Here is a 27,339-nt window from a genome sequence, read left to right as displayed (position 1 = left end):
GACAAAGCATGAGCAATAAAATGTGGAGTACAGGTCATGTGTAAAGACCTCACGCAAGCAACACATCATTACGGGAAATCTCCATGCTCATTATGGGTTTTGTTTTATAATACATTTCATTTGGATAAATGCCGCAGGAATACAAGAGGATGAGTCAACAACGCTAGCGAACTCCTAATCCCACGCAAACATTCAAATCAAATATGCATTTATCGTAATCCATTTCATCTTTTCAGTCGTCAGTTCCTGGAACATGTACTGTAATATGTGGATTATGTCATGCCCTTATCAAGACGAGTGATTTAGAAATATGTGTTGGGTTGGGCAGTGTGAAATTAGGTTGTGTCAAAGAAACACATCAACATGTATGTGAAAGAGAAAGCCAACCTCAACTTAAATGTTTTTTAAACAAAAAATAATAATCTTTAAATTACTTTTCAAGACACCATTTTGTATCTACCTCCGTTTAATTCAGTTATCCGATGGGAACGCAAAAAACATCAACGTGAACACGAATCATTGGTTGGGAACACGTTTAAAATATCATCTCTTTAATTGCAAATCTATACAATCTTAGAAGCGGAGCAGTCATAAGCAGGGCCCTGTCTGTCGTGAGCCTGCCCTGGACCCTGACATGCATGTGGTACGACTAATATAAGGTGTGGGAAGCAGCCACATGTACTACATTCATTACAATCAGAGTAATATGCGTTTTTACGTCAAAGTGTCGTCGTGTAAACGTTACGATGATCTTCGGTTGTGACGTGCACATCTCCGGGATGCCCTACAGGGGGCGCTCTGAAAACGCTGTGTAGCTCTTCACGCGTGCGAAGTAAAGAGGTTGGTACATCTTGTCCAGGTCGAAAGCTGTGACGACCGTTTCTCCGGTTGATCTGAAAACAAGAAAGATATATTTTTTAATGATGAGAAACTATCATTTCTGTAAAGTATCTAAAGGAGATGAACAGAAATGAGAAAACAACACTTTAACTGAACGGTTGGGAATGTTTAAATATTTGAATATTCCAACTGCCATACATGTAGGTGATCTGGCAGGAGTGGTGGATCCAGACCAGCTTGTTGAAGCGCTGGCGCCCCCCGGAGGCCAGCTGCAGTCCCACATGGAAGCTGTGCTCAGCCTCGGGCGCTGGGTTCCGCCTGCAGAACCGGTTCCTCTGGAACTCAACTGCCACCTTCTGTTCGGGGAGAGAAAACGCACACACACACACACACACACACACACACACACACACACACACACACACACACACACACACACACATACACACACACAGGATTGAGGATTTGGTTTCAGGACACATACCATTCGTCTTGCACGTAAAAGTCTTCTATGTATTCTCATCATTAATAGTTCATGCTTGTTTTTTGGATAAAAACAATTATCTGTCATAACAGAACAAAGGCTCAATGTGATCCGCCATCTTGCTACTACTGTTTACTTATGGTGTGCACTGAGCAATGCCCTCCGTTGATGACGTAGCCTTTATTACAATGGTTCCACTCAAAAACTGGTGGAAACGCTGGGAGGTTCGCTAGACAGCACCAAGGGTCCAAGAACCCTGAACGCTCAAGAACCAGAGCTAACGTGGTGTAAAACGGGCAAGGTTATTCTAGCAAGTTGAGATGTGAAGGGCCCGTTTCCAGACCCAAATTAAACAGTCCTAAGGTACTGTAGGCTTCATCTGTCTGGGATCCTCACTGGGAGACATGTTACTGTCACATAATACTGACACATTATGTTGTGTCAATATTAAAATATATTAAATAATATATATATATATATTATATATTATATTATATTATATATATATATATATAATATATATAATATAAAAAAATATATATAATAAATATATTAAATATAAAATATATTAAAATATATGATCTGGCACGCCCAAATATTAACTTCCTGATTCCTAACTTCCTCAACAGCCCCCCCTACCCCACCCCAGCCCACCCCCCCCCCCCCCGACCCTCCTTCGTCTAACTAACCTCCTCCTTTCTCTTGGAGACGACAACAAAGACTTTGGTTTGGTTGTCTGTGTCCTGCGACAGACGGTAATGGCCGAACAGGACAGACTCCACTCTGCGGAAGAAACAAACACAAACAAACATCAGTCGAACACTGTGGCGTATTTAGGCGTGGGGCGACACGGGCGTCTCACAGGGGGGCGGCAAGAGGAGCAGAAAAAGAAAACAGAAGAGAAAAATTACTCAGCGAAAAGTAAACAACCCCCCCCTCCTCCCCGTCAACAAATCGCAAGACAAACAGAATTTCCTATCAGCACCCCACCCGCTCAACAACTTGCCGACAGTCTATTATTCACAGTCGGAAAGCCCGTTCATTTCACGTTTACAAACGAAACTGTAAGTGGGGGGCGCCATAGCGGGGGGTTCGCCCAGGGTGGCATATAAGATAGAAACGCTACTGGATTAACAGGAATATTGCAGACGCTGCTGCTTGTCTTTGCTCAAATGTTTTATTAGACACCTCAGCACTAAGATGTGCTGAGTGTGTGTAAAACTGTTCAGAAAGAAAAAAAAAAAAAGAAAAAGAAAGAAAAAAAAAAAAAGAAAAGAAAAGAAAAGAAAAAAAGAACAGAAAGAAAAATAAAAAAAAATAAAAAAATGATACGACACCTGGAGTTCCTGCTGCGCAGACGAGGAACGACCACCAGGGGGTCGTCGGGTGTAGTCAGCATCATGACCTGCCCATCGGGGAAGAAACGCAGGTACCTACAACACAAACAGAACATCATGGTCGAGAGTGGAAGAGGATTGGTCCATCGGCTTCAGAAGCCAATGGGAAAACGGCTTTCTACTGTTCACTCAGTTCCCTCCAAAATACACACGGATAAACATGATTAGTTCTACCTCACCACCTACCTCCCGCTAAAGCCCAATTTATACTTCCTAAGATTCATGGCTCATAGCTCTGGGCATTTATATTAATAGATGTATAGTGAGACACATACAGTATGGTTTGTTTACCTCAGTTTTCACCAAGAGGAAGAAGAAGAAGAAGAAGAAGAAGAAGAAGAAGGCTGTGAGATGTTCCGAATTACGTCAATGAACCAAAAAATGTACCTCAGGAAGTATAAATTAGTCTTAACTCCCCTCTTATCTGACAGCAGAGTTTTTCCATCCTAATATAATAAGGAAGCCAGAGACTGACAGAGATCTACCTGTAGTATTCCACTTGGTGCCACGCCCGGTAAAAGCCATCAAGGGATTCTTCTCCCTGACGAATGTAGGCTGTTTTGCTGATGTAGACTCCTGTAAGCAACATCGAACGTCAACAATTCAACTTAGAAAATGAAAATATGAAAACAATGGACTCCACTAAACTAAGGAGAGTTTTGAAGAGTTGTAGAAGAATGAGGAGGCCGATTTCCGCTGGTTCGGAAGTCCCTCACCGTCAAAGCGCAGGCGGGGCCTCTCCAGGAACATCTCCCTCCAGGAGCCGAAGGAGAGCAGCTTGGTGGAGCCGAGGCCCCACACTCTCAGACACGCACGCCGCCAGATCTCAGGGTCCCTGAGGGACAGAGACATTATGAGGCCCCACACTCTCAGACACGCACGCCGCCAGATCTCAGGGTCCCTGAGGGACAGAGACATTATGAGGCCCCACACTCTCAGACACGCACGGCGCCAGATCTCAGGGTCCCTGAGGGACAGAGACATTATGAGGCCCCACACTCTCAGACACGCACGCCGCCAGATCTCAGGGTCCCTGAGGGACAGAGACATTATGAGGCCCCACACTCTCAGACACGCACGCCGCCAGATCTCAGGGTCCCTGAGGGACAGAGACATCAGGGGCCGAGAACCCAAGATCTCTTTAATTCTCAGATCACTTAGGTTATTCAAACGGTAGATGTATATTGACCTTTGCTTCGTGTAAAAGCAACAAAATAAAAAACTATTATACACCATAACACTAAATTGAGGAAATGCTTGTGCTTAAAGTCGCACAGAAATGAAAAAAAAGTTGTCCCATTTTGGTTCACATAATTGGTCATAGTGTTCACCTATTCAACGATGTATGCCCAAAAAATTACAAAATTCTACTTTCGTTGTAATCTTATATCAAAGTATATAATTTCTTACTTCCTGGAAAACGGTAGGTCACGTGCAGTGACGACACCAGGTACCTTCGATTTTAGGCCAATAATCTCACGACATCCACCCTGTCAATCAAAACGTCAACTACTCTGCAGCCTCAAGTGTTGAATATCCAATGAAATTCATCTAAACGTATGTCCCGCCCTTGCAGCCCGTTTCAGGCGGAAAAATCTGTCAAAGTACGGACGCAAGATGTTCTCCAACTTCCCTTTCGGTGTGACTTTAAAGGTACCCAACGAAACGTGAATCAAAACAATCCGTTCTTTGTTTATTTTCGAAATTCCTCGATTATATGGTTGCTTGTAGTCTAATAAACATGTTGAATCACTTGAATGTCTTTCCTACCTTGTAATATCTTTGCAAAATGATATTTAGCTAATGTTTTGAAAACAACAAAAATGTGTGAAACGTCACTATTATGTGCTCCGCGTATTGACGCAATGACGTAGTACGCGATTTTCGGTGACCACCTTCTCAAATTTGCTCTAGAGCGCAAACTAGTGGTCAAAAACTACATTGGGTACCTTTAAGATGCAGTATGTTGCAGCGCCCTGTAATGTATGGACGGTGTTCTTACCGGGCACATATGTAGAAGCCACGGCAGACTAGAGAGAGCTGCTCCAGGGCTCGCATGTCCACTTCACTGGACACAACCCACCGGAAGATGTACATCAAGACTTCTGGAGGCAGAGCTGTGAACAGCCGCAAGAGAAGAGCATGTAATTTGAAATTCTGAAATGTAATTTAATGCAATGTATTGCTTCATAAATGTTCTTAGCCGGTAGACAAACATACTCCAGGAGCTTGCTCGATCGCCTTGTTGAGAGGGGTCAGGGAAGAATTTTTACAGCTCACTTATCTGGCCCCCGGGTGATTACTGTTTTTTTGCTTCCCTCTGGAATATGTAGAGAGTGGGTCGTATGCCCACCTCCCTTGTTCTCTGTAAAGCGCATTGTGTTGTCTCTGGGTATGAAATGCGCTATACAAATAAAGCTTTGATTGATTGATTGTTAGATGTATGAATCCTACAGGTTTCGAAGAACGAGCCAAATGTAAAAACCCGTTCAAGTGATTCGGCACTGTGTGATCGGGGCAGTGAAATGGTACGGAAACCCTTCAAGGGTTGTGACACGCAAACCAAACAGCAAAGTGAGGACCGGGTACGCGAGTCAGTACCTGAGATGTGCATCTGAGTCCCCTCCACCTCGGGAGCACATATCTTGGGACAGTCGTCTTCCAGAGTCAGCTGTTGTTGGAAGTAGGCTGGAAGATCCTCGATTTCACCGTTGTTGTCATTCTCGGTCATGCTAGAACACAGTAATACACAGAATTCAAAACAACAACAAAAAAGGGAGTACAAGACTCAACATAGTAATAATCTTTGGCGTGATTCATTGTAGTTGATATAAATATGTAAAAACATACTAATTTCCACCAACTCGGTCCGATTCTGGAGGGCGGCTGTAGTTGATTCTGAACTCGATGTCTGGGACAATCTGCATCGCTCTGCGATAGTACTTGGTTGCTGCAAGTGAACAAGAAAAATAACATGTCCAAATTCTTACAGTGGTCACCGGGGGAAATTGTTCCCTGTACTTCCCCCCCATCCAAGCTGTCCTCCTCCAGGGGCAGCCAGGAGCAGTGGACAGCCCATCGTTGATGGCGCCCGGAGACTAAGTGTCCAAGTGCTCAGTCCAGGTCCTGGTCGGGACTAAAGAGCCTCTAGTTCTTCTGCATGCTTTTTGTATTGGGTTCTTTTGGGAGGAACCCCTTGAGAACACGGGGAGAACATGCAAACTCCACACAGAAAGGCCCGGAGACCTTCTTGCTGTGAGGCGACAGTACTAGGTACCGCACCACCGTGCTGCACATGAGCGATTTTGGGGTTCAGTGTCTTGCTCAAGGACACTTTGGCACAACCCCGGGAGCGAGGATCGAACCGGGGACCATCCCTCCCGATGGTTGATGGGATGTTGGTGGCTTGTGTTTAGTTTCGAAATGAACTCCTGTAAATACCGCTTATTGCCAATGAAACTGAAATCCTTGAGATTGCCATTTTAATGTAATTTTTCTGTGCTCTTCATTTGGGACATACCTTCGTAAACAGCTCCGTTCTGCTCCTCTTCAACGGCCTTTAAAAACAGCTCTCTGGCCTGAAACCAAGTGATAGTTTGTAAAAATTGCAAAACAAATCACAATTCTGAATGACATCTGCAAACCAAGTACTGTCTAAAGGATGTTGAGTTTAGGTCCGGTGCTGCAACAGAGCACTGACTGACGGTTCAGATTAGGTCCGGCGCTGACTGACTGAGGGCTGACTGACGGTTCAGATTAGGTCCGGCGCTGACTGACTGAGGCCTTACTTGTTCCTCCCGGGCCAGCTCCTGTTTCCTCCTCAGGTCCGCAGCGCGCATCTGGACTCGGCTCAGCTCACCGGACCCGATGCTCGGCTTCAACTCAGACATCCACTGGGCCCGAAACACGTTGAGCTCCAGCTAAACAAACGAGCAAAGACAACACAGCGTTTCAAAGCAAAAATGATCTGCACCATTACTAGTGTTGCACACTAGCGCACTACACTTCATCAAAGTATATAACTCACCTGTAGGTTGGAGCCATCTGGACCTTTGACCTCTCCATCCTCCGGCACACCTCCAGCACTGATTTTTTTTTCGGCCTGTACACAGAAGAAAATGCTACTGTACATTTACGTTTTGCACAACATAGCTAGTATCGACTAGAACGCATTCCCTCTCTCTCACTGTCGGTCCGAGGTCATGAATGAAAAACACGGCCTACCTCTTCAGGGACCCACAGGTACATAAACTAGGTCCACATTCTAGATTATTTTTTACAGCTACATCTTAGTGCCATGGTATTTGGCATGGAATGAGTGCATTAAAAATGGACGCCCACATGGAGGGTTCAGTTTTTAACCCCTCCCACCTAATGTAAACAAGTATCTGACTAGCTATTTATTTGTATAGTGCATTTCATACCCATAGGCAACACAATGCGCTTTACAGAGAACAAGGGAGGTGGGCATACGACCCACCCCTACATATTCCAGAGGGAAGCAAAAAAAAAACAGTATCACCCAGGGGCCAGATAAGTGAGCTGTAAAAAGTCTTCCCTGACCCCTCTCAACAAGGCGATCGTATGATTTAACGTTTATAGATGCACTATTCTGAGTGTTATGACAGGTTGTACAGTATCATAGGGTGGTTTGGCTGATCAGGTGTCATGTGCCAGATCATGTGGCACAGAACTACCCCAACCTCACAACATTTACCCTGCAAAAGGAAAGCCCAAAAACATAATTAAGGACACCAGCAACCCCTCTCATGTTCTCCTCTACCTCCTTCCACCTAAAAAACGAGCATCAAATCACACAGATCCCTCTCACTAAGTTTCCTTGCACAGGTTGCCAGGTTGGCACTAAGTTTCCTTGCACAGGTTGCCAGGTTGGTTGCTGCTGACTCACCAATATGCACCCCACTGTTATTGTGTACATGGTATGAGTTAAGGTAAAAAGCACGGGTATTATAGTATTTTATAAACACATGGCAATAAATAATAAAGTTGATATTCTGATTAAAATGTACTAACATTAGGTAGTAAACAAGCAGTAGACACGTCATGAACTAGTGGGCGTGTCCTGACTATAGTGACCATACTTGGAGGCTATCGTTAGCTTAGCATGCTAAATATACAAATATACGAGATACCATTATTAGCTTATCTGAAAGCACGCTTGGTCTTCGCAAAGGGGTTCAGATGAGGCTTGTGAGATCACGGTCAGAGAAACGGACAACTGAACGGACGAATTTGCGAGCTCGCAGGAACGCAGCCATTTCGATGACTCGCCTTTGAGCAGTGGGACCTAATAAGGGAGGATGAGGGTAGCGCGTTTATAGATCCCCGGGCGGTCCGGCGGTGCATCCGGGTGGTACCTAGTTGGCTTTTACCTCCAATACATGCGGGGTTGAATACGATGTCCACCGCTGGTTGGGATATTAACCTCACATCGTGATGGTTCATTCGGTTCGAAGCACAAAACATTAATATGTGTCGAAGTATGCGTATGAAAGCAAGGTCAACATGAGTTGTTTTGGCTTGACGGGCCGTCCTCCGAATTAAACAAAACGATTTGACTTTGACGTCAATGATTCACGTGATTTTATATTACGACCAAATACGGTTTAAAAAATGTTATGTTTTAAACAACCATCTATAATGTATTAAACGATAAATATTTTTGCTAAATATATTTGTTTCACTGCTTAAAAATATTTGTTTGTTTTTGTACTGGGGGTAAAAACATCTCCGTAGTGTACTTCGTTTAGGTATCCCGGGCTGCCCCTCGGTTTAGCCTCGAAGATTGGGTGATTAATGGAGGAGCAATTTAGTCAGATAATACCAAAATCACGCGATGGATTGAGTAGCCACCAATCATAACGGTCCTTAATATTCAAAATAACAGCATGATTATCACCCCCGCCCCTCTGCTTTTCGATTCAAAGTGTTAGCTCCCCCCTTGCCGTACTCGACCACCTGACGAGTTAATCACCCAGTTGAGACAAAACGATGTGACTTAGCAGCCGAATAGACTCAGCGTCCTGGTTGCTGCATTTGATCCGTGATTTGTTGTTGAGAAGAGGCCAGTGGATCTGCATGGTCCACTTTTATACTTCTGCAAGATAAATTATGCTGTATTCAAATGTCTCTCTACCGAGTTGAAGTGAGGGTGAGTGTTTTATTGTGCAATGCACAATAAAAGCATTTTATTGTGCATTGGGTCGAAAAGGCAAGCTCGCCAGCAGCAGCCTGTCTCATCTTGATGCTTGTTGTGCTTTCTGTCGACGAGATTATATAACAAATAACATATTGATATATATAACAAATTAATCCAAAACGTGCCCCACCCTTTTCCTTGAAGTGTGCTCAAGGCCTCCACCCTTAACCCCTTAAGTGGAACTTGTCCCCTCCCCATGTGATTGGATGGATTCAGCATAGTAATCAATTATGGATTCAATCATAGTAAGTCACATGCTTTGCTTCCTAACATCAAACTGTATGCATTAAAACTCGTGTAGGCTACTGTAGCTAGGACTGGGCAAGGGTCCATTGGGTCAGCGAATTGACCTCACCTCTCCCCTCTGTTGCTTCTAGAAGGAGGACGGCCCCTGACAACATGGCCCCCTCAGCTGCGCCTGTGGTCCACTGCTGTTGTCACAGGAAGGTCTGGTTGCACACGGCAGCAGGTCACCTCTCCCCTCTCGTCACCCCTGCACGCTGTCACACGCCCTCGGTCGCCCGGGAGGAGAGACCAGCGCCATGAATAGATACACCACACTCAGGCAGCTCGGTGACGGCACCTACGGCTCAGTCATCCTCGGGCGGAGCCTAGAATCCGGAGAGCTGGTCGCCATAAAGAAGTGAGACACATTCATGACACATTTCAATACCGACATCAGTCCATCACCATGGAGTTATTATTATAAATTCTCAAATGAAATGGACGTGGCTCGGGATGTGTAGCTAAGCCTTGTATTTACCTAGATAGCAAGCGGATCTGAGCCATATACAGGCCAGATCTGGCCCTTGTGGCTTAGTTCCGGCCCATATATGGCCCAGATCCGCTTGCTATCTGGGTAGGATGAGCTGCCCTTAGGGTTGAGTGGGAATGGAGTAATAATCTGATGGTAGCCACTCCCGCGGCTACGTGTTGCTAAGCTTACAGCTGGGCAGGCAGATGTAGGCACACGGGCGGAAGTACACGGATGGCAAGACCACCTCGGTCTGACAAAGAGGGGTAAAAGACAGTTGTGCAGTTTCTTTGGGCCAAAAAAAGCTGAAAAAAACATCCGAGCACTTCCTGTAAAATTATGATTATTAAATCGGCGGGTAGATTTGTTGACATGTCTGATATCCAATCAATCAATCAAAGCTTTATTTGTATAGCGCATTTCATACCCAGAGGCAACACAATGCGCTTTACAGAGAACAAGGGAGGTGGGCATACGACCCACCCCTACATATTCCAGAGGGAAGCAAAAAAAACAGTATCACCCAGGGGCCAGATAAGTGAGCTGTAAAAAATTCTTCCCTGACCCCTCAATCATCATCCAATGATGTGTAATAGCAGTATGAAAGGGATCCCTGTTATTGTAGCTTGATGTATGCTACTTTCTAGCCCTGTCTTGAGTAATATGTCAAAACTAGCAGGTTTCAGGCGTCATCAATTTGAGAATCTATTTACTTTAATTTGACTAAAACATTAAAAGTCCATGATCATATCATCGTCCTGTGAAATTACAATTATCTCTAAATGTGTTTTAGAATGAAGAGGAAGTTCTACTCGTGGGAAGAATGCATGAATCTCCGCGAGGTGAAGGTTAGTTCTCCAGCTCAGATGTTGAAACAGTACAATGGTGGAGAGATCTTTTTGAAAACTCCTAGCTCTAAATGGTTTATGTTTTGACTCGTGGTTATCAATTCAAACACGACAATGTAATCAATAGAACCGACAATCTATATCTCTATTGTCTAATGTTTGTTTACTGTCATTTGCTTCCATCAACACCCGTTCAGAACGAATCATTATCTAAATTCCATCCGAACCACAGAAACCGACTCAAAGAATAGAAGGTGACTCTTGTGTGTCCTTGGATTTGAATTGTCTAGTTTCTCTCCTCGACCTGAGATCCAAAGGAACCGAGCACCCTTAGAACGAGCCGGTGGCGTTCTCGGCTAGAACAAGAGTGAAGCATGTTCCGTTATTAAGACGCCATCAATCCCATAATGGCTTTTCCCCTGTACTAAGCATATGGCATGGTCAAACCTCCAGTGTATCTTTCCAATGCATGGGGACATTATGTCTCTCTCTCTCCCTACCGACCACCTTCACTTCAACCTGTCCTGGTTTGGTTTGGCTTGTTTCCTAGAGTTGAAAGGTTAACATCCACCACAGATGGTTGTACTTCTTGGGATATCAATACTTGACCACTCTGTGTTCAAGATAATCTGTTTTCACATTTTTTATTTATTTTTATTTTTATTTTTTTTCAGTTTGTTGCTAGAATGATTAGGGCCAGTCTTGAATGTGCTGTGGCCTTTGATGAAGTGTAGATTGGCATGCACAACTATTTTGTTTTACAGATCTAGCCTTGTATGCTTTGCCTCTTGCATAATTTCATATACTGTAATATAAGGAACGCTTCAATGTTTTGTAAGAATTATTGCTAACTTTGTATCTTCCTCTTGCAGTCCTTGAAGAAACTCAACCATGCTAACGTGGTCAAACTCAAGGAGGTTATACGGGAAAACGACCACTTATACTTTGTGTTTGAATACATGAAGGAGAATCTGTATCAACTCATGAAAGACAGGTACATCACTATCTCGAACACATTTTCACATCTGAAATTGGGTCACGATTAATATTTTGTGATGATGACGACACTGCGTGTTCCAGGACCAGGTTGTTCCCCGAATCCGCTGTGAGAAATATCATGTTCCAGATACTGCAGGGACTTGCGTTCATTCATAAGCATGGTATGTGACCGACGGAGCCTAATGCTAACGCTAAATGCATGTTCAGACACAGCTAGGGGGCACGTGTCAACTTTCAACGTGCCATTTTCTTTTTTAGGATTCTTTCACAGGGATATGAAGCCTGAGAATCTTCTGTGCATGGGACCCGAGCTGGTGAAGATAGCCGACTTTGGGCTGGCCAGGGAGATTAGATCCAGACCCCCCTACACGGACTACGTCTCAACTAGATGGTGAGTCAGACTATAAATCAACGTTTGACTCATTTCATTCACATCTCATGAAGTCTCTATCCTTGTTGGGGGCGGCTGTAGCTCAGTTGGTAGAGCGGGTCGTTCAATGATCGAAGGGTCAGCGGTTCGAATCCCATCTCCGACTGTCCACATGTCGAAGTGTCCTTGAGCTAGACACCTAACCCCAAATTGCTCCCAATGAGCAGGTTAGCACCTTGCATGGCAGCTGCCGCCATTGGTGTGTGAAAGTGTGTGTGAATGGGTGAATGAGAGGCCATTGTAAAGCGCTTTGAGTGCCGCTAAGGTGGAAAAGCGCTATATAAGTGCAGTCCATTTACCATTTACCATTCACCCCCTTCTTAGCAACCAAACTGAAGTCACTATACATTACATTAGTCATTTAGCAGACGCTTTTATCCAAAGCGACTAACAATAATTGCATTTAACGTAGTAAGAGCCAATGTACTACTACTCACCAGAACTCACAAGTGCATCTTCTCTCTAAAACAAGTGACTAAGAGCATAATCTAGTGCTGAAGGCAAAGTGCAAGAATTGCAATCTAAAGTACAGATTAAGTACTATACTGGACACTTCCTGTACAAGGGAACCCCTTTACCCACAATCCTTCATCCTAACATGATGTATCATAATCTTTTTCCCGCCTGCTTCTCCTCCAGGTATCGAGCTCCGGAGGTTCTCCTCAGGTCCACCTCCTACAGCTCCCCCATCGACCAGTGGGCGGTGGGCTGCATCATGGCCGAACTCTACACCCTGAGGCCTCTGTTCCCCGGCTCCAGCGAGGTGGACACCATCTTCAAAATCTGTCAAGTCTTGGGGACGCCAAAGAAGGTGATGTGGCATCAGTTGCAAAGTTGACCGACAAAGAAATATTCTATGTTATCGTCTCTGGCGGTGGTGTCTTCATGTCCAGGCGTAATACTGAACGGGTAGTGAATGGGACATCCAGTTCTAATGAAGTATTGGGCCTTCAAAATGGCTGCATCTTTATGTATCACACACACACACACACCACACTCACACGGTCTAATCCATGTCCTCTAGAATGACTGGCCTGAGGGATACCAGTTGTCGGCGGCCATGACTTTCCGCTGGCCCCAGTGTGTACCCAGTAACCTGAGAAGCCTGATCCCCAACGCCAGTACCGAGGCCATCCACCTCATGAGGGACCTTCTGCAGTGGGACCCCAAGAAGAGACCGGCTTCTGGCCAGGTAGGTGACAAGTCTGTCTCAATTCACTCTTGATGGTAAACGGACTGCACTTATATAGCGCTTTTCCACCTTAGCTGCACTCAAAGCGCTTTACAATGGCCTCTCATTCACCCATTCACACACACATTCACACACCAATGGCGGTAGTTGCCATGCAAGGTGCTAACCTGCTCATTGGGAGCAATTCGGGGTTAGGTGTCTTGCTCGAGGACACTTCGACATGTGGACAGTCAGAGCTGGGATTCGAACTACTGACCCTTCGATCACTGAACGACCCGCTCTACCAACTGAGCTACAGCCGCCCCTAATCCCAATATCTTGAGATTGTGGTTGGTATTAATTGAAGTCCCAACTGTTGTTTTGCTGTCCCCTCTGTAGGCCCTCAGGTACGCGTACTTCTATGTGGGTCAGGCGTTGGGCACCCCCCAGCAGATCCTGGAGCAGGGCCGGCCTCAGCCCACGCCCTTAGCGCCACACCCGACCCCACACCCACAGCCCCCACAGCAACCCCTGCTGCTCAAACCCGTGCCCCCTCCCCAGCCGCCGCCCCCGAATCAGCATTACCCCCCGGCCAGGCCCCTTCAACAGATCCAGTCCGCGCCGTCTCGCTCCCCAAGCCTGGCCCCTGTGTACCAAAGACACGTGGATCTGGTGCGAGAGCCGCCTAATCGAGGAGAGGAGACTGAGAGAGCTGCGAAGACACTCCTCCCTTATATTGTTGACACAGGCATCCAGGGACAGGTACGTTTGAAACTAGGAAGAGGAAGTGTGAATTGGATGTTGACCGAGTATGATAATATTAATGATAGTATGATAATATAATCCCGGCCGCCTTTATAACTAAAAATGGTATCAGTGGTGGATGAACCTGTCTGGTGACTACAGTTGAAAATCACTTTTACGGAAACATTGATTAATGTGCTCTGTCCCGAAAACAATACATAAACTATCCTGTATTGGGATATAGTCAGACACCTTCCATAAATTATTAACAAAAAAGTTTGGTGTTTTTTGCCAGTTGACACAGGAGTCTGAGAACACGAACTTGTTGAGCTACCAGCTGAAGCCCAAGGGTGGTCGTCGACGCTGGGGACACGGAACAGGCCTCCTGAAGGGGGACGACTGGGTTGACTTCGAGGACGCCGAGCTAACGTCGCTTAGCGTCCTCGGCAAAACCAACTTCTCCACAGAGAAAGGGAGAGAGGACGCAGTGAGCAGGCGAGTGGACAAACGTGTTATTTATCCATATAGCAGGAGAAAGAAGATTTGGGCAATGATGGGGAAATTAGAGAATAGAGTTTGAATGTCTTTTGCTAGCTTTCTTCTGGTGAACTCAAGTCTTATCTTGTCAGAAGATATGAATCATGTCAGAAGGTTGAATTAGAAGTTGTTCTGTCTACATTTCCAGGTACGGAAACGTATTGGATTTCAGCCGTCCGAATGGCAAGGAGGGCGCGCCCTTAAATCTGAACAAGTCGGCGTCTTATCATCAGGAGCCTTCAAGGACGGCCTCAGCCAAGCAGCATTACTTAAAACAATCCAGATATTTACCAGGTACGAAATACAACAGCCTGCTCTCAGTGATTGGCTAACCCATTGTACGTCATATTAAATGGCAGGCGTCAACAGTGGTCGAGAATACAGACACGTGACATGAGAAAAGGCGGTAATTCTTGCAGGGACAAAGGATGGTTATTCTGGAGCAGACAACGTCTAGGTGTGTTGACCTCCTGGAGGTCATCCTGTCATAAATTAGATGAAGGTTGAGGGAGGTGGTGAATTACAAAGGAAGTGGTGAAACTACAATTTCTATGACAGTAGCACGTTGTAATTGTAGGCTCATCAGTCAACTTTGGACTCATTTATGTCACTATTGAACAAATGTGCAGTCTATTAAAGCAGGGACCGTGTCGAAACAGTACATGACAAAAAAAAAAATCGTAATCATTTCATTTTGTTGTTGGAATACGTATGAATGCAAACCGTTGCACGGACAAAGCGTTGGATCGGATGCATGTTTTCTGGATTTATTCTAACCGTTGTTTGTTTTCTTGTCTTTTTGATTTGTTCTTTGCAGGGTTAAGTACTAAAAAGGCAATGAATTCAAACAAAGAGTTGAGTGGAAGCAGCCTGTGGGGAAGTAGCAGTGTTCCGTTCGGAGGAACTCTTCCAAACAGGAGTACACATGGTAATAACACACTCCCTCCAGATTCAATAGGACATACTAATGTTGGGTATTATATCACATGTACAACTGCTATTGGACTGTACTTTTATGCCTGAATGCAGGTTCAAACACACTTCCTAGTGGATATGTACCATCCTTCTACAAGAAAGAGCAGGGCTCAGCAGGCCAAAGAGTTCAGCTCGGACCGATAGCGGACTCGACAGCATCAAGTAAGGACACAACTATTCAGTCATGCACCTCATTAGTTTGATTCATATTCATTTATTTGGTTACTTTACTGTTCAAGATTATTTTTCTGCATGATCAGATTTTGCTTCTTTTTTTTTTTAAGGTCAAATAGTAGCCATGGTAGCCAAGCCGGTAATGTAACATGTTGAGTGATCATGTAATTCCTTGCTTTCAAAGATTATGCAACCTGGAGGTCTGGCAGGAGTCAGATGGGACCCTCGTCGTACACGTCTTCACCCAGCAAGAGCACCCCCGGCCTGGGGCCCCGACCCTCAGTTCAGCCCGTCCACGGACGCACGGACTGGTCTGCCAAATATGGACACCGCTAGTGACTTCCCCCCACTGAGCAAAGACACTGTCTTTTTCGGACGTCCAAAGACATCCAATTAGGTGCCAGAATGAAAGTTTCTTTTAGACGTTCAGATTTTGAACCCGTTCTGCACGTCCACAGACGTCTTAGAGGGGTCCAAGCCAGATGTTTGAATATTGCGTGTTATCACTGTGCTTCTGGAGACTCTCTTGCCTAAAAGAGCAGATACGTTAATATCAAACAATGTACATACATGTTATGCAGCAATAACATGTTTATTATGTGCATTATTATTTGTGTCAAGTGAAATGTTTGTGTGTGCGTGTCTGTATGGGCCAACGACATGATTTTTTTGTACAGTTTTTGGTATCGTCCGCCTGCCTACAGTCATTTGTGCTCCTTCTCTTGCCCTTTATTTTTGTATTATCATTCTGTGGTGTTTGAACATGTTTGCAATTAATCAACCAATCAATATGCATTTATATCTTTGCAAAATCACTGTGAGTTTTGGCCAACTTGTTGTTTTTTTTGCATGTGGTCTTACGTTATACTGTTTTCTTATATTTATTAGATGCGTTGCTTCATGAGGGTTACCTGGAGCGCCAAGCAACATTCACAAGACAAGGAATCATTGTGTATTTGCTATATTTTATGTAATTGTTTTTTCATTGGTCTTATAAACACACATTTGAATTTGTCTGCATTTTAATTCGAGCAATGGAAATGAATGACACTGGTGTTCTGCACCATGAGTTAACTGACACTGTTTGGAGCAGTTTCATCTACCAACGATAATGTGCTTTATTTGATTAATATATCTAAGTATAACTCCCAGTTACCTAATGGTAAATACAACAAATTAATTTGTTTGGTTGTGTTGAGAGATCATTAAGTAATATCTTAATGTCTTAATTTTTATTTTGTATTTCTATCCAATAAACAACCATTGTTTTAAAGTTTCTGTATTTTCATAAAAGGAAGGCAGGCTAACGTGCAGTGCCTCAATTGGATGTGTTTGAAGTCTTGGAGCTTTGACTTCCCTACGTCTCCTACAAATGGGCCTCGAGCTTGTTTGGAGGTTCTAGTGTTGAGAGATTATTAAGTAATATCTTAATGTCAACCATTTTTATTTTGTATTTCTATCCAATAAACAACCGTTGTTTTAAAGTTTATGTATTTTCATAAAAGGAAGGCAGGCTGTTGATTAATATATCTAAGTATAACTCCCAGTTACCTAATGGTAAATACAACAAATTAATTTGTTTGGTAGTGTTGAGAGATCATTAAGTAATATCTTAATGTCAACCATTTTTATTTTGTATTTCTATCCAATAAACAACCCTTGTTTTAAAGTTTGTATTTTCATAAAAGGAAATGTCTCTTATACATTTTTTATAAATTTTAAAAAATATAAGTTTTTTCATTTACATAGACTTTTATTTTCATAAAAGGAAGGCAGGCTGCCACGTGCAGTGCCTCAATTGGATGTGTCTGAAGTCTTGGAGCTTTGACTTCCCTACGTCTCCTACAAATGGGCCTTGAGCTTGTTTGGAGGTTCTAGTATTGAGAGATCATTAAGTAATATCTATTTTTTTTTTTTTTTTTTTTTTAATAAAAAAATAAAATTTTAAATTTTAAAAATAAAATTTATATTTTAAAAAATTTAAATTTTAAAAATAAAATTTATATTTTTATTTTTTTATCTTAATTTTTATTTTGTATTTCTATCCAATAAACAAATAAAGTTTGTATTTTCATAAAAGGAAGGCAGGCTGCCACGTGCAGTGCCTCAACTGGATGTGTCTGAAGTCTTGGAGCTTTGAACTTCCCTACGTCTCCTACAACTGGGCCTTGAGCTTGTTTGGAGGTTCTAGCAGGGGAGTGCAGCTATGATGCTCGTCCGTCGGGGAACCGTCCTCTAGCACCGAGCGCAGGGCTTCGGGAGGGACACACGTGGAGCGGTGAGGGAGGAAGGGGACACCCGCCTAGCCAGCCAGATCAGCCGAATCAACCCTAGCGATCAATGGGGTGACAGATGTCGCAGCCAGATCGCCCTCACATCCAAAGGGAAGGGGGAGGTTGAGGGTATATATACGTGGGAGAAGGAATACCAACCGTGGTCATGGTTCCACTTTGGTTTTGTTATGTCGTTGTGTTTCACGCGTTTACGCGGTCAGTTTGTTATTGTAAAAAGAACATTTTGCGATGGAAACAAGCTTACTAGTAAATATCTAAACGTGATCGTATTGTTCCCCATGATGCATTTCAAACATGTAAATTACCGCCTCTCCATTGGTGCGTAATGTGCGAATTCTCCGCCCTTTTCTTCCTTTAACCCTTTAAGAGAATGGCGCAGGCGCATATTGTGATATTTCCTGTTTACAGATCTTCCATAACGTTGCGATGGACGGAAAAGTTGTGTTAGGTTATGTTATTTCGATGGGCAGGGTGGAGAGATTCGATGGCTTCTAGTAGTGGCCGGTGCATGGTTAAGGTGGGAAATTACAGAAATGTATTTGTAGAAAATTATGTTTTTATCCAATGGAGTATAGCCTGTGTAGAGATGCCAAACATCCATCAGCTGTTATATGTCCATCAGCTGTTATATGTCCAGCTGTTATATGACCAGTAGATGGCAGTAGGCCTACGACTTTGACATTGGCTTAACCAATGTGTCTCTTTCTTTTCTTTTTGCCACTGCTTTCTAAGAGGAGCTATGTTTATCAGTATACTGCACTGTAACTTTTATTCCTGTATTCTATTTGTCCTGCTTTGTGTTTTAAATGTCTATAATGACTTGCTTTTTGTTTTAATGCTTTTAATTTGTCCTGCCTTTTGTTTTAAATGTCTATAATGTCTTGCTTTTTGTTTTAATGCTTTTAATGTCTCATGTAAAGCACCTTGAATTGCCCTGTGGCTGAAATGTGCTATATAAATAAACTTGCCTTGCCTTGCCTTGCCTTTCTCTTTCACATCCGGTGAGTAAACGGATAGGCCGACATGTCGACTGTTTTCTAGGGACGCGCTGGTGAGGTCTGGGATTGGAAGCGCTGGGAAGAAGTGCCCGAAAAAGGTCTCCAAAAAAGACTCCAGGTAGGTTACTGCACCTTGATCCGCTCTGTGTCTGTCGTGGACGTCTCTGTGACATATTAAATTAATATTGTTCAGGAGAGAGTTGAATAACAACGTTTTAAGTTTACCAAAGTTTATTACATACAATACAAACAGCATAATAACATCCAAACAACCCCAATAACCCGTTTTAATAAGGGGACGGTCAAATATCAGTTGCTTTACGCACACAGCAGTGAGAAATGTGAGAAATGGTGGCCCAGATTTGCGGTTACAGTCAATATTTATACAGTCAAATGGAGAAACCGTGGTGTCCGAGTTACTTCCCGGTCCTCGCCCCCTCCCCCAAAGGTTGGTGACGAGGAGACAATCAAAGGCACATGGATGTAGCCAGTAGAGGGAGGCAGATAATCAACCATTAGTGATGTACATGTATTTAACACAGGCAGAGAGGTGTCTTTGCTTGTGTGCTGTGCTGTTGCAATCGGGGGTAAAACTCATTATGGATTATATATATCTTGTAAGTTTATTGCCTTTTAGAGTTTATTGCCTTTTAGAGTTTATTTTAATGTTATTGTATTTCAAAAAATAAAGGAAATATTTTTGTATTCTACAGTGTCCAGCCTATAAATCTACCTGGGTTACTAGTTCTACAAACATAATGTGGTATATTTTTAATATAGAGCTTCACAGCACGAGCATGGTGTGTTTATGTTGGTTTGCACTTAAGTATAGTCATAAGTCTTTCAGCTGTTTGATATCACTTAGTAAAGAATGTGTTTAGGTTAGTTTGCACTTAGAGATGGTCATTGATTCCTTACCTGTCTAATCTAACACCATGATGTCAGTAACAGATGTCTTGGGTCCAGGGTATTCTCTGCATATTCTTCCTCTTGGACCACGTCTCCTCAATATCAATTAATTCAGTATTACACACTGCTACTCACTTGTGCATTGCACTCATGAGGCCAATCTTGTTTTGTTTCATTTAGGATCATGTGAGGGGATTTCGTCATCTAGGCCCACATTGAGAAGAACGGGCAGAGAACAGGGAATGCTGGAGAGTGATAGCGCATCACTTTACTATGATCACCTGGCGACTGAATATGAATGTACAAGAAGTAAAGACAGAGCCTGAGGAAGCAGAGATCTGTCTGCCAGTGGACCGTCATCTTCACAGCAGCTGTTCAGATTCATATTCAACCCTGGGAGGAGCTCTGGAATCACCAGAGCCTAAACTAGATCCTGACTGTGTGAAAACCCGATGGGATTTGAGTCCAGGGAGGCCTTCTGACCAAACATCTCTCAGGAGGACAGAGAAGGGTGGTCATCCAGAATATGTTAGTCTAAGGTCACAACAGGATATTCTAATTAAAAAGGAAGCTAAAGAAAGCAACATAACTGAATTCAAAAATGACCCTGCTGATTGCTTTGATGACTTTTTGCAAGAATTCATTCAACAAAAGACTAAAGAAGCAGCAGTAAATCAGAACAAAACAGAGGATGAGGTCTTACGCTTGAGTGAGTGTGAAGCGAGTGTGTCACATTATTGCGGCACTTTAATGTACAAACGTATTAAGATCTCAAATGGAGATGCAAAATGCTCTACATATGTTACCAGAACATTTTCTAAACCCAATACATCCAACGGAACTGACGAGAGCCCCGGCTACACAGGTTCAAAACCCCGCAAGGGTGCGGACAAAAAAGAAATAAAAAAGAAACATTTCTGTCAGCTCTGTGGGAGGGGCTATGTCCACAGGTGCCACCTCGGCGTGCACTTGAAGACACACACAGGACAGAAGGACCATCGCTGCCGAGAGTGTGGAGCAGCTTTCTATCACAACGACCGACTTCAAGCGCACATGAGAGTCCACAGCGGTAAGAAACCCTTCACTTGCAGAACGTGTGGTTGTGGATGTGCAGATGTCTACGATCTGAAGAAGCACCAGATGACTCACGTATGGCCCAGAGAAAGACCCTTCCCCTGCGCCCAGTGTGGTAAACGGTTCATGCGGTCAGGTGATCTCAAGATCCACCAGGAGACCCACACCGTCGACCGACCCTTCACCTGTACCGAGTGTGGTCACGGTTTTAAGCGCGCCAGCACACTCAGGAAGCACATGAGAATCCACACTGGCGAGAGACCCTACCTCTGCTCCGAATGTGGGAAAACGTTCCCATATGCATTCTCTTATAGCACACATATGGAATCGCATAAGAGGGGACGTAAAAAATGCAAAAATAAATAAACGCTTAATTATTGTGCAATGCATATCCAAGGGTTAACATGAACCTTACCCGCAAAAAATAACAGATGTGTTAACCTGACGCGCCAGACGGTTTGAATGTGAGCTTGCGAGATCAGCATGGTCCTACAGCACTAATATCTCAAGACTGCACAATTTGTCACATTTCTTATATGGACTATTGTATGTGATGGTAAATAACCTTCTACTGTAACAGGGCTTATGATCCTGAATACAAAACTAGTCCTTTAAGTGAAAACCACCCATTGAGTTCTTGGAGAGACGATCATATTGTGTGTAAAGTCATGCATTATGTTAATTGTATTCATATTCACCAGGATCAGCAGCACAAAGTTATGTTCATAACTCATCAGTTTATTAATCAGGATCAGTTTGATATTGCTGGAGTTATGTGCTCTGAATGCAGGGTATGGTGGAAACTCTTGGACTAAGGTGTTGTTCAGAATACTGTATATTGAATGGCAACCTTCTAAGTTTATTAAAAAGGCCAATATGCAAAAAGAGAGGGAGAGAGAGACCGTCACTCGACTTACTTTGTGCACGCAACAGTCTGCAAGATCGGAAATGGCTGCCTGAGATTTACATGATTTTTAAATACATTCAGATATTGTACAGTACGAGTACATGTCTGTTAGTCAACATAATCGGAAACAGATCTGCAACTTTATGATGACTTATGCAAAATTAGGATGAATTGCTGGGTCAAGATTAGTACACAACACCCAGGGTTCTTTCCACACATGGGCAAAAGAGGAACTAGTCTTCATCAGGTCATTTTCAGGACGTGTAAGGGGAAATGCTTTATTGATGTGATTACTGTATGTATTTAAGACATTGTGTGATATACTGTGTATTTAAGACATTGTGTGCCAATAAATATGTTCCAGTGTGAAACTGTGTTTGCGCAAAGTCCTCCTCTGAACACTACCACCATGACTGTAGTTCCTACCCTGAACACTACCACCATGACTGTAGTTCCTACCCTGAACACTACCACCATGATTGTAGTTCCTCCTCTGAACACTACCACCATGACTGTAGTTCCTCCTCTGAACACTACCACCATGACTGTAGTTCCTCCTCTGAACACCACCACCATGACTGTAGTTCCTACCCTGAACACTACCACCATGACTGTAGTTCCTACCATGAACACTACCACCATGACTGTAGTTCCTTTAAACACTACCACCATGACTGTAGTTCCTCCTCTGAACACTACCACCATGACTGTAGTTCCTCCTCTGAACACCACCACCATGACTGTAGTTCCTCCTCTGAACACTACCACCATGACAGGATAGTTCCTACCCTGAACACTACCACCATGACTGTAGTTCCTTTAAACACTACCACCATGACTGTAGTTCCTCCTCTGAACACTACCACCATGACTGTAGTTCCTCCTCTGAACACTACCACCATGACTGTAGTTCCTCCTCTGAACACTACCACCATGACTGTAGTTCCTCCTCTGAACACTACCACCATGACTGTAGTTCCTCCTCTGAACACTACCACCATGACTGTAGTTCCTCCTCTGAACACTACCACCATGATAGGATAGTTCCTACCCTCAACACTACCACCATGATAGGATAGTTCCTACCCTCAACACTACCACCATGACAGGATAGTTCCTCCTCTGAACACTACCACCATGACAGGATAGTTCCTCCCCTGAACACTACCACCATGACAGGATAGTTCCTCCCCTGAACACTACCACCATGACTGTAGTTCCTCCCCTGAACACTACCACCATGACTGTAGTTCCTACCCTGAACACTACCACCATGACAGGATAGTTCCTCCCCTGAACACTACCACCATGACAGGATAGTTCCTACCCTGAACACTACCACCATGACTGTAGTTCCTCTTCTGAACACTACCACCATGACTGTAGTTCCTCCCCTGAACACTACCACCATGACTGTAGTTCCTCCTCTGAACACTACCACCATGACTGTAGTTCCTTCTCTGAACACTACCACCATGACTGTAGTTCCTACCCTGAACACTACCACCATGACTGTAGTTCCCTCTCTGAACACTACCACCATGACTGTAGTTCCTACCATGAACACTACCACCATGACTGTAGTTCCTCCTCTGAACACTACCACCATGACTGTAGTTCCCTCTCTGAACACCACCACCATGACTGTAGTTCCTCCTCTGAACACTACCACCATGACTGTAGTTCCCTCTCTGAACACCACCACCATGACTGTAGTTCCCTCTCTGAACACTACCACCATGACTGTAGTTCCTACCATGAACACTACCACCATGACTGTAGTTCCTCCTCTGAACACTACCACCATGACTGTAGTTCCCTCTCTGAACACCACCACCATGACTGTAGTTCCTCCTCTGAACACTACCACCATGACTGTAGTTCCTCCTCTGAACACTACCACCATGACTGTAGTTCCTCCTCTGAACACTACCACCATGACTGTAGTTCCTACCCTGAACACTACCACCATGACTGTAGTTCCTCCTCTGAACACTACCACCATGACTGTAGTTCCTCCTCTGAACACTACCACCATGACTGTAGTTCCTCCTCTGAACACTACCACCATGACTGTAGTTCCTCCCCTGAACACTACCACCATGACTGTAGTTCCTACCATGAACACTACCACCATGACTGTAGTTCCTCCTCTGAACACTACCACCATGACTGTAGTTCCTCCTCTGAACACTACCACCATGACTGTAGTTCCTCCCCTGAACACTACCACCATGACTGTAGTTCCTACCATGAACACTACCACCATGACTGTAGTTCCTCTTCTGAACACTACCACCATGACTGTAGTTCCTCCTCTGAACACCACCACCATGACTGTAGTTCCTCTTCTGAACACTACCACCATGACTGTAGTTCCTCCTCTGAACACTACCACCATGACTGTAGTTCCTCCCCTGAACACTACCACCATGACTGTAGTTCCTCTGAACATTACCACCATGACTGTAGTTCCTACCCTGAACACCACCATGACTGTAATTCCTACCCTGAACACTACCACCATGACTGTAGTTCCTCCTCTGAACACTACCACCATGACTGTAGTTCCTACCCTGAACACTACCACCATGACTGTAGTTCCTCCCCTGAACACTACCACCATGACTGTAGTTCCTCCCCTGAACACTACCACCATGACTGTAGTTCCTCCCCTGAACACTACCACCATGACTGTAGTTCCTACCCTGAACACTACCACCATGACTGTAGTTCCTACCATGAACACTACCACCATGACAGGTGCTACTGGTGTAGTTTGAAGAAGTGAAGAGTAGAAACATTTAAATATAAAATAAAGCTTATACATGACTGATTTGTTTACTGTTGACCATTACATGTTCAATTCAGTATCAGAGAGAATTACTTCAACATCTTTTATTCATATATTTAGTTCTATTACTACAGGATTGCTTTACAAGAAGCAATAGCATTTAATGTATATGGTGGAACAGTTCAGTCCAGTTACATATTTCTCAACTGTCAAGCGTGTCATACATTGTACACGTTTAAACTATAAAACCGGATAAAATCATGTGGTCGTCAGCAGCATCATAGGAAGGCGTCGCACCATTCCTTCAGGCACTGGGAGCAGGACGCCGCTTGCCTGGTGTTGGCGCCGCTGGTGTCCCTCAGCCAATCGGCGAACAGCTCAGCATCCTTGCGCAGCAGCAGGAACTGGCCCAGCACCACAGAGGCCTGAAATCAACACACACTGACCAGTTACCAGGATGTAGCACGAATTAACACACTGCACCAGTTACCAGGATGTAGCACGGATTTACACACTGACCAGTTACCAGGATGTAACACAAATTAACACACTGACCAGTTACCAGGATGTAACACAAATTAACACACTGCACCAGTTACCAGGATGTAGCAAATCAACACACACTGCACCAGTTACCAGGATGTAGCACAAAACACACTGCACCAGTTACCAGGATGTAGCACAAATCAACACACACTGACCAGTTACCAGGATGTAACACAAATTAACACACTGCACCAGTTACCAGGATGAAGCAAATCAATACACACTGGACAAGTTACCAGGATGTAGCAAATCAACACACACTGCACCAGTTACCAGGATGTAGCACACATTAACACACACTGGACCAGTTACCAGGATGTAGCACGAATTAACACACTGCACCAGTTACCAGGATGTAACACGAATTAACACACTGACCAGTTACCAGGATGTAGCACAAATCAACATACACTGGACCAGTTACCAGGATGTAACACGAATTAACACACACTGGACCAGTTACCAGGATGTAGCACACATTAACACACACTGGACAAGTTACCAGGATGTAGCAAATCAACACACACTGGACCAGTTACCAGGATGTAGCAAATCAACACACACTGGACCAGTTACCAGGATGTAGCACAAATAAACACACACTGGACCAGTTACCAGGATGTAGCACAAATAAACACACACTGGACCAGTTACCATGATGTAGCACAAATCAAATACACACTGGACCAGTTACCAGGATGTAGCACAAATTAGCACACACTGGACCAGTTACCAGGATGTAGCACACATTAACACACACTGCACCAGTTACCAGGATGTAGCACACATTAACACACACTGCACCAGTTACCAGGATGTAGCAAATCAACACACACTGACCAGTTACCAGGATGTAGCACAAATTAACACACACTGGACCAGCACAGGGGGGAAAAAATATGATACAAGGGTGTACCAGGTTATGCAGATGGGCACATATATTACACTTAAGACAAAGACAGAAAAAAGTGTAACCAGTAAAAAAAATGTGAAGTCCCAATTATAATGGTGGCAGTTAGAGGTCGGTTGGTTTAACTCACTCCTTAAAAGGAACACTAAAATAAAGTTTATTAAACAATCAAGCCAATTGCATAATAGTCTAGTCAACCTGATAAGAATTCACTTAAGTCTCACGAGAAACTTACATGAATTGGATGGACTACACACAAGAAATTAACTCACTTTATCAAATCCTTGCTCGCCAAGTTTCTTTCCCAAAACCTCTCCGATCCCAGAGAGAGCTGTCACCGTTTTGTCACCCATGGGTTCAGCGACAAAGTCCCTGTGCTTCTGGGAAGTGGTCGACATCCCTGCTGGATGAATTCAGACTGAGGATATTAAAAATACAGTACTGATGACGTTAGTGAGACTTCACAGGGGAGAGAAGTGCATTCAGACAAGAGTCAAGAGTTTACAAGACGAGCAGAAAAGCATTGATTGATTGATTGATTGATTGATTGATTGATTGATTGAGCAGAAAAGCACAACCTGTTTGACAAGGTCTTAATGCATCCAACCAATTAACACGGCCACTTCAATTAGGCCTTGATAAACTTGGTTCTTCAACTGTGCAATTAGAAAGAAAAGCAGTAGACCAGGTGTGATATGCATGCAGATGACCTGCTGTTAGTTGAGTCTGGCTCTGGAGGTGATCAACCTTGCATTCATTCATTGCTGCCACGTGCGAACTGTTGTCTGATCTCGCGAGATTATGTTTCACTCAAACCATCTGATGCGTCCTCTGTTATATTACTGTACCTCGATGGTCGGGTTACCTGTGTTGCTCCAGCAGGAAACTGGAAGATTTAAATATTGTAAATATTTGTGTACGTGTGTGTGTGTGTTAACTAAATACTACAACATCCACAGCTACTTCTGTACACTACTTGATATACATACAGTGCATAGCAGGATAAACACCAATGTATACAGAGGATTCACAGGTAGGTTTGAGGATGCCTTTCTGTGTCTCAAGGTCCTGGTAGTGATTGTAGGCTTGGCCCAAAAGTCTTGAGATCCCCCAAATATATTATATAATATTAAAATAGAATCAAATATAAGAGGCACATAACAATGATAATAATAATAATAATAATAATAATAATAACAATATAAATGCAATCAAATACAATATATAATCACAACATTTTATCAAATATAATATATTTTCTAATAATATATCATCATAAAATATATAACCTTTTTAATTAGACGTTAGATCCGCCCTTACGCGTGTCCACGTGT

At 43.7% G+C, this 27,339-nt stretch overlaps 3 protein-coding genes across 3 annotated transcripts; 1 reads left to right on the top strand and 2 right to left on the bottom strand.

Moving 5' to 3' along the window:
- Positions 1-186: 186 nt before the first annotated feature.
- Positions 187-8,015, bottom strand: LOC311327842 (F-box only protein 9-like). Its single transcript, XM_084460947.1, has 13 exons — positions 7,875-8,015; positions 6,749-6,823; positions 6,510-6,641; positions 6,242-6,299; positions 5,572-5,671; positions 5,323-5,453; positions 4,724-4,838; positions 3,438-3,556; positions 3,207-3,297; positions 2,662-2,757; positions 2,014-2,107; positions 1,039-1,196; positions 187-893 (listed from the first exon to the last, which is right to left on the bottom strand). The coding sequence occupies exons 1-13, from the start codon at positions 7,875-7,877 to the stop codon at positions 785-787; spliced, it is 1,281 nt and encodes a 426-aa protein (XP_084317073.1). The 5' UTR covers positions 7,878-8,015; the 3' UTR covers positions 187-784.
- Positions 8,016-9,084: 1,069 nt separating this feature from the next.
- Positions 9,085-16,717, top strand: LOC311327840 (serine/threonine-protein kinase ICK-like). The gene is made up of 14 exons (XM_084460945.1): positions 9,085-9,186; positions 9,319-9,584; positions 10,489-10,543; positions 11,416-11,537; positions 11,624-11,703; positions 11,801-11,933; positions 12,612-12,783; positions 12,997-13,164; positions 13,543-13,905; positions 14,183-14,374; positions 14,565-14,718; positions 15,242-15,352; positions 15,454-15,561; positions 15,758-16,717. The coding sequence occupies exons 2-14, from the start codon at positions 9,484-9,486 to the stop codon at positions 15,907-15,909; spliced, it is 1,911 nt and encodes a 636-aa protein (XP_084317071.1). The 5' UTR covers positions 9,085-9,186; positions 9,319-9,483; the 3' UTR covers positions 15,910-16,717.
- An 8,110-nt stretch (positions 16,718-24,827) lies between these two features.
- LOC311327853 (barrier-to-autointegration factor-like) lies at positions 24,828-26,403 on the bottom strand (the record flags this gene model as incomplete). Its single annotated transcript, XM_084460958.1, has 2 exons — positions 24,828-24,974; positions 26,278-26,403. The coding sequence occupies 2 exons, from the start codon at positions 26,401-26,403 to the stop codon at positions 24,828-24,830; spliced, it is 273 nt and encodes a 90-aa protein (XP_084317084.1).
- Positions 26,404-27,339: the final 936 nt, after the last annotated feature.

The sequence above is a fragment of the Borostomias antarcticus genome (assembly GCF_949987555.1).
Source record: "Borostomias antarcticus genome assembly, chromosome: 34".
NCBI lineage: Eukaryota > Metazoa > Chordata > Actinopteri > Stomiiformes > Stomiidae > Borostomias > Borostomias antarcticus.
The sequence above is the reverse complement of the archived record's forward strand: the minus strand, read 5'-3'. Positions and strand labels throughout refer to the sequence as shown.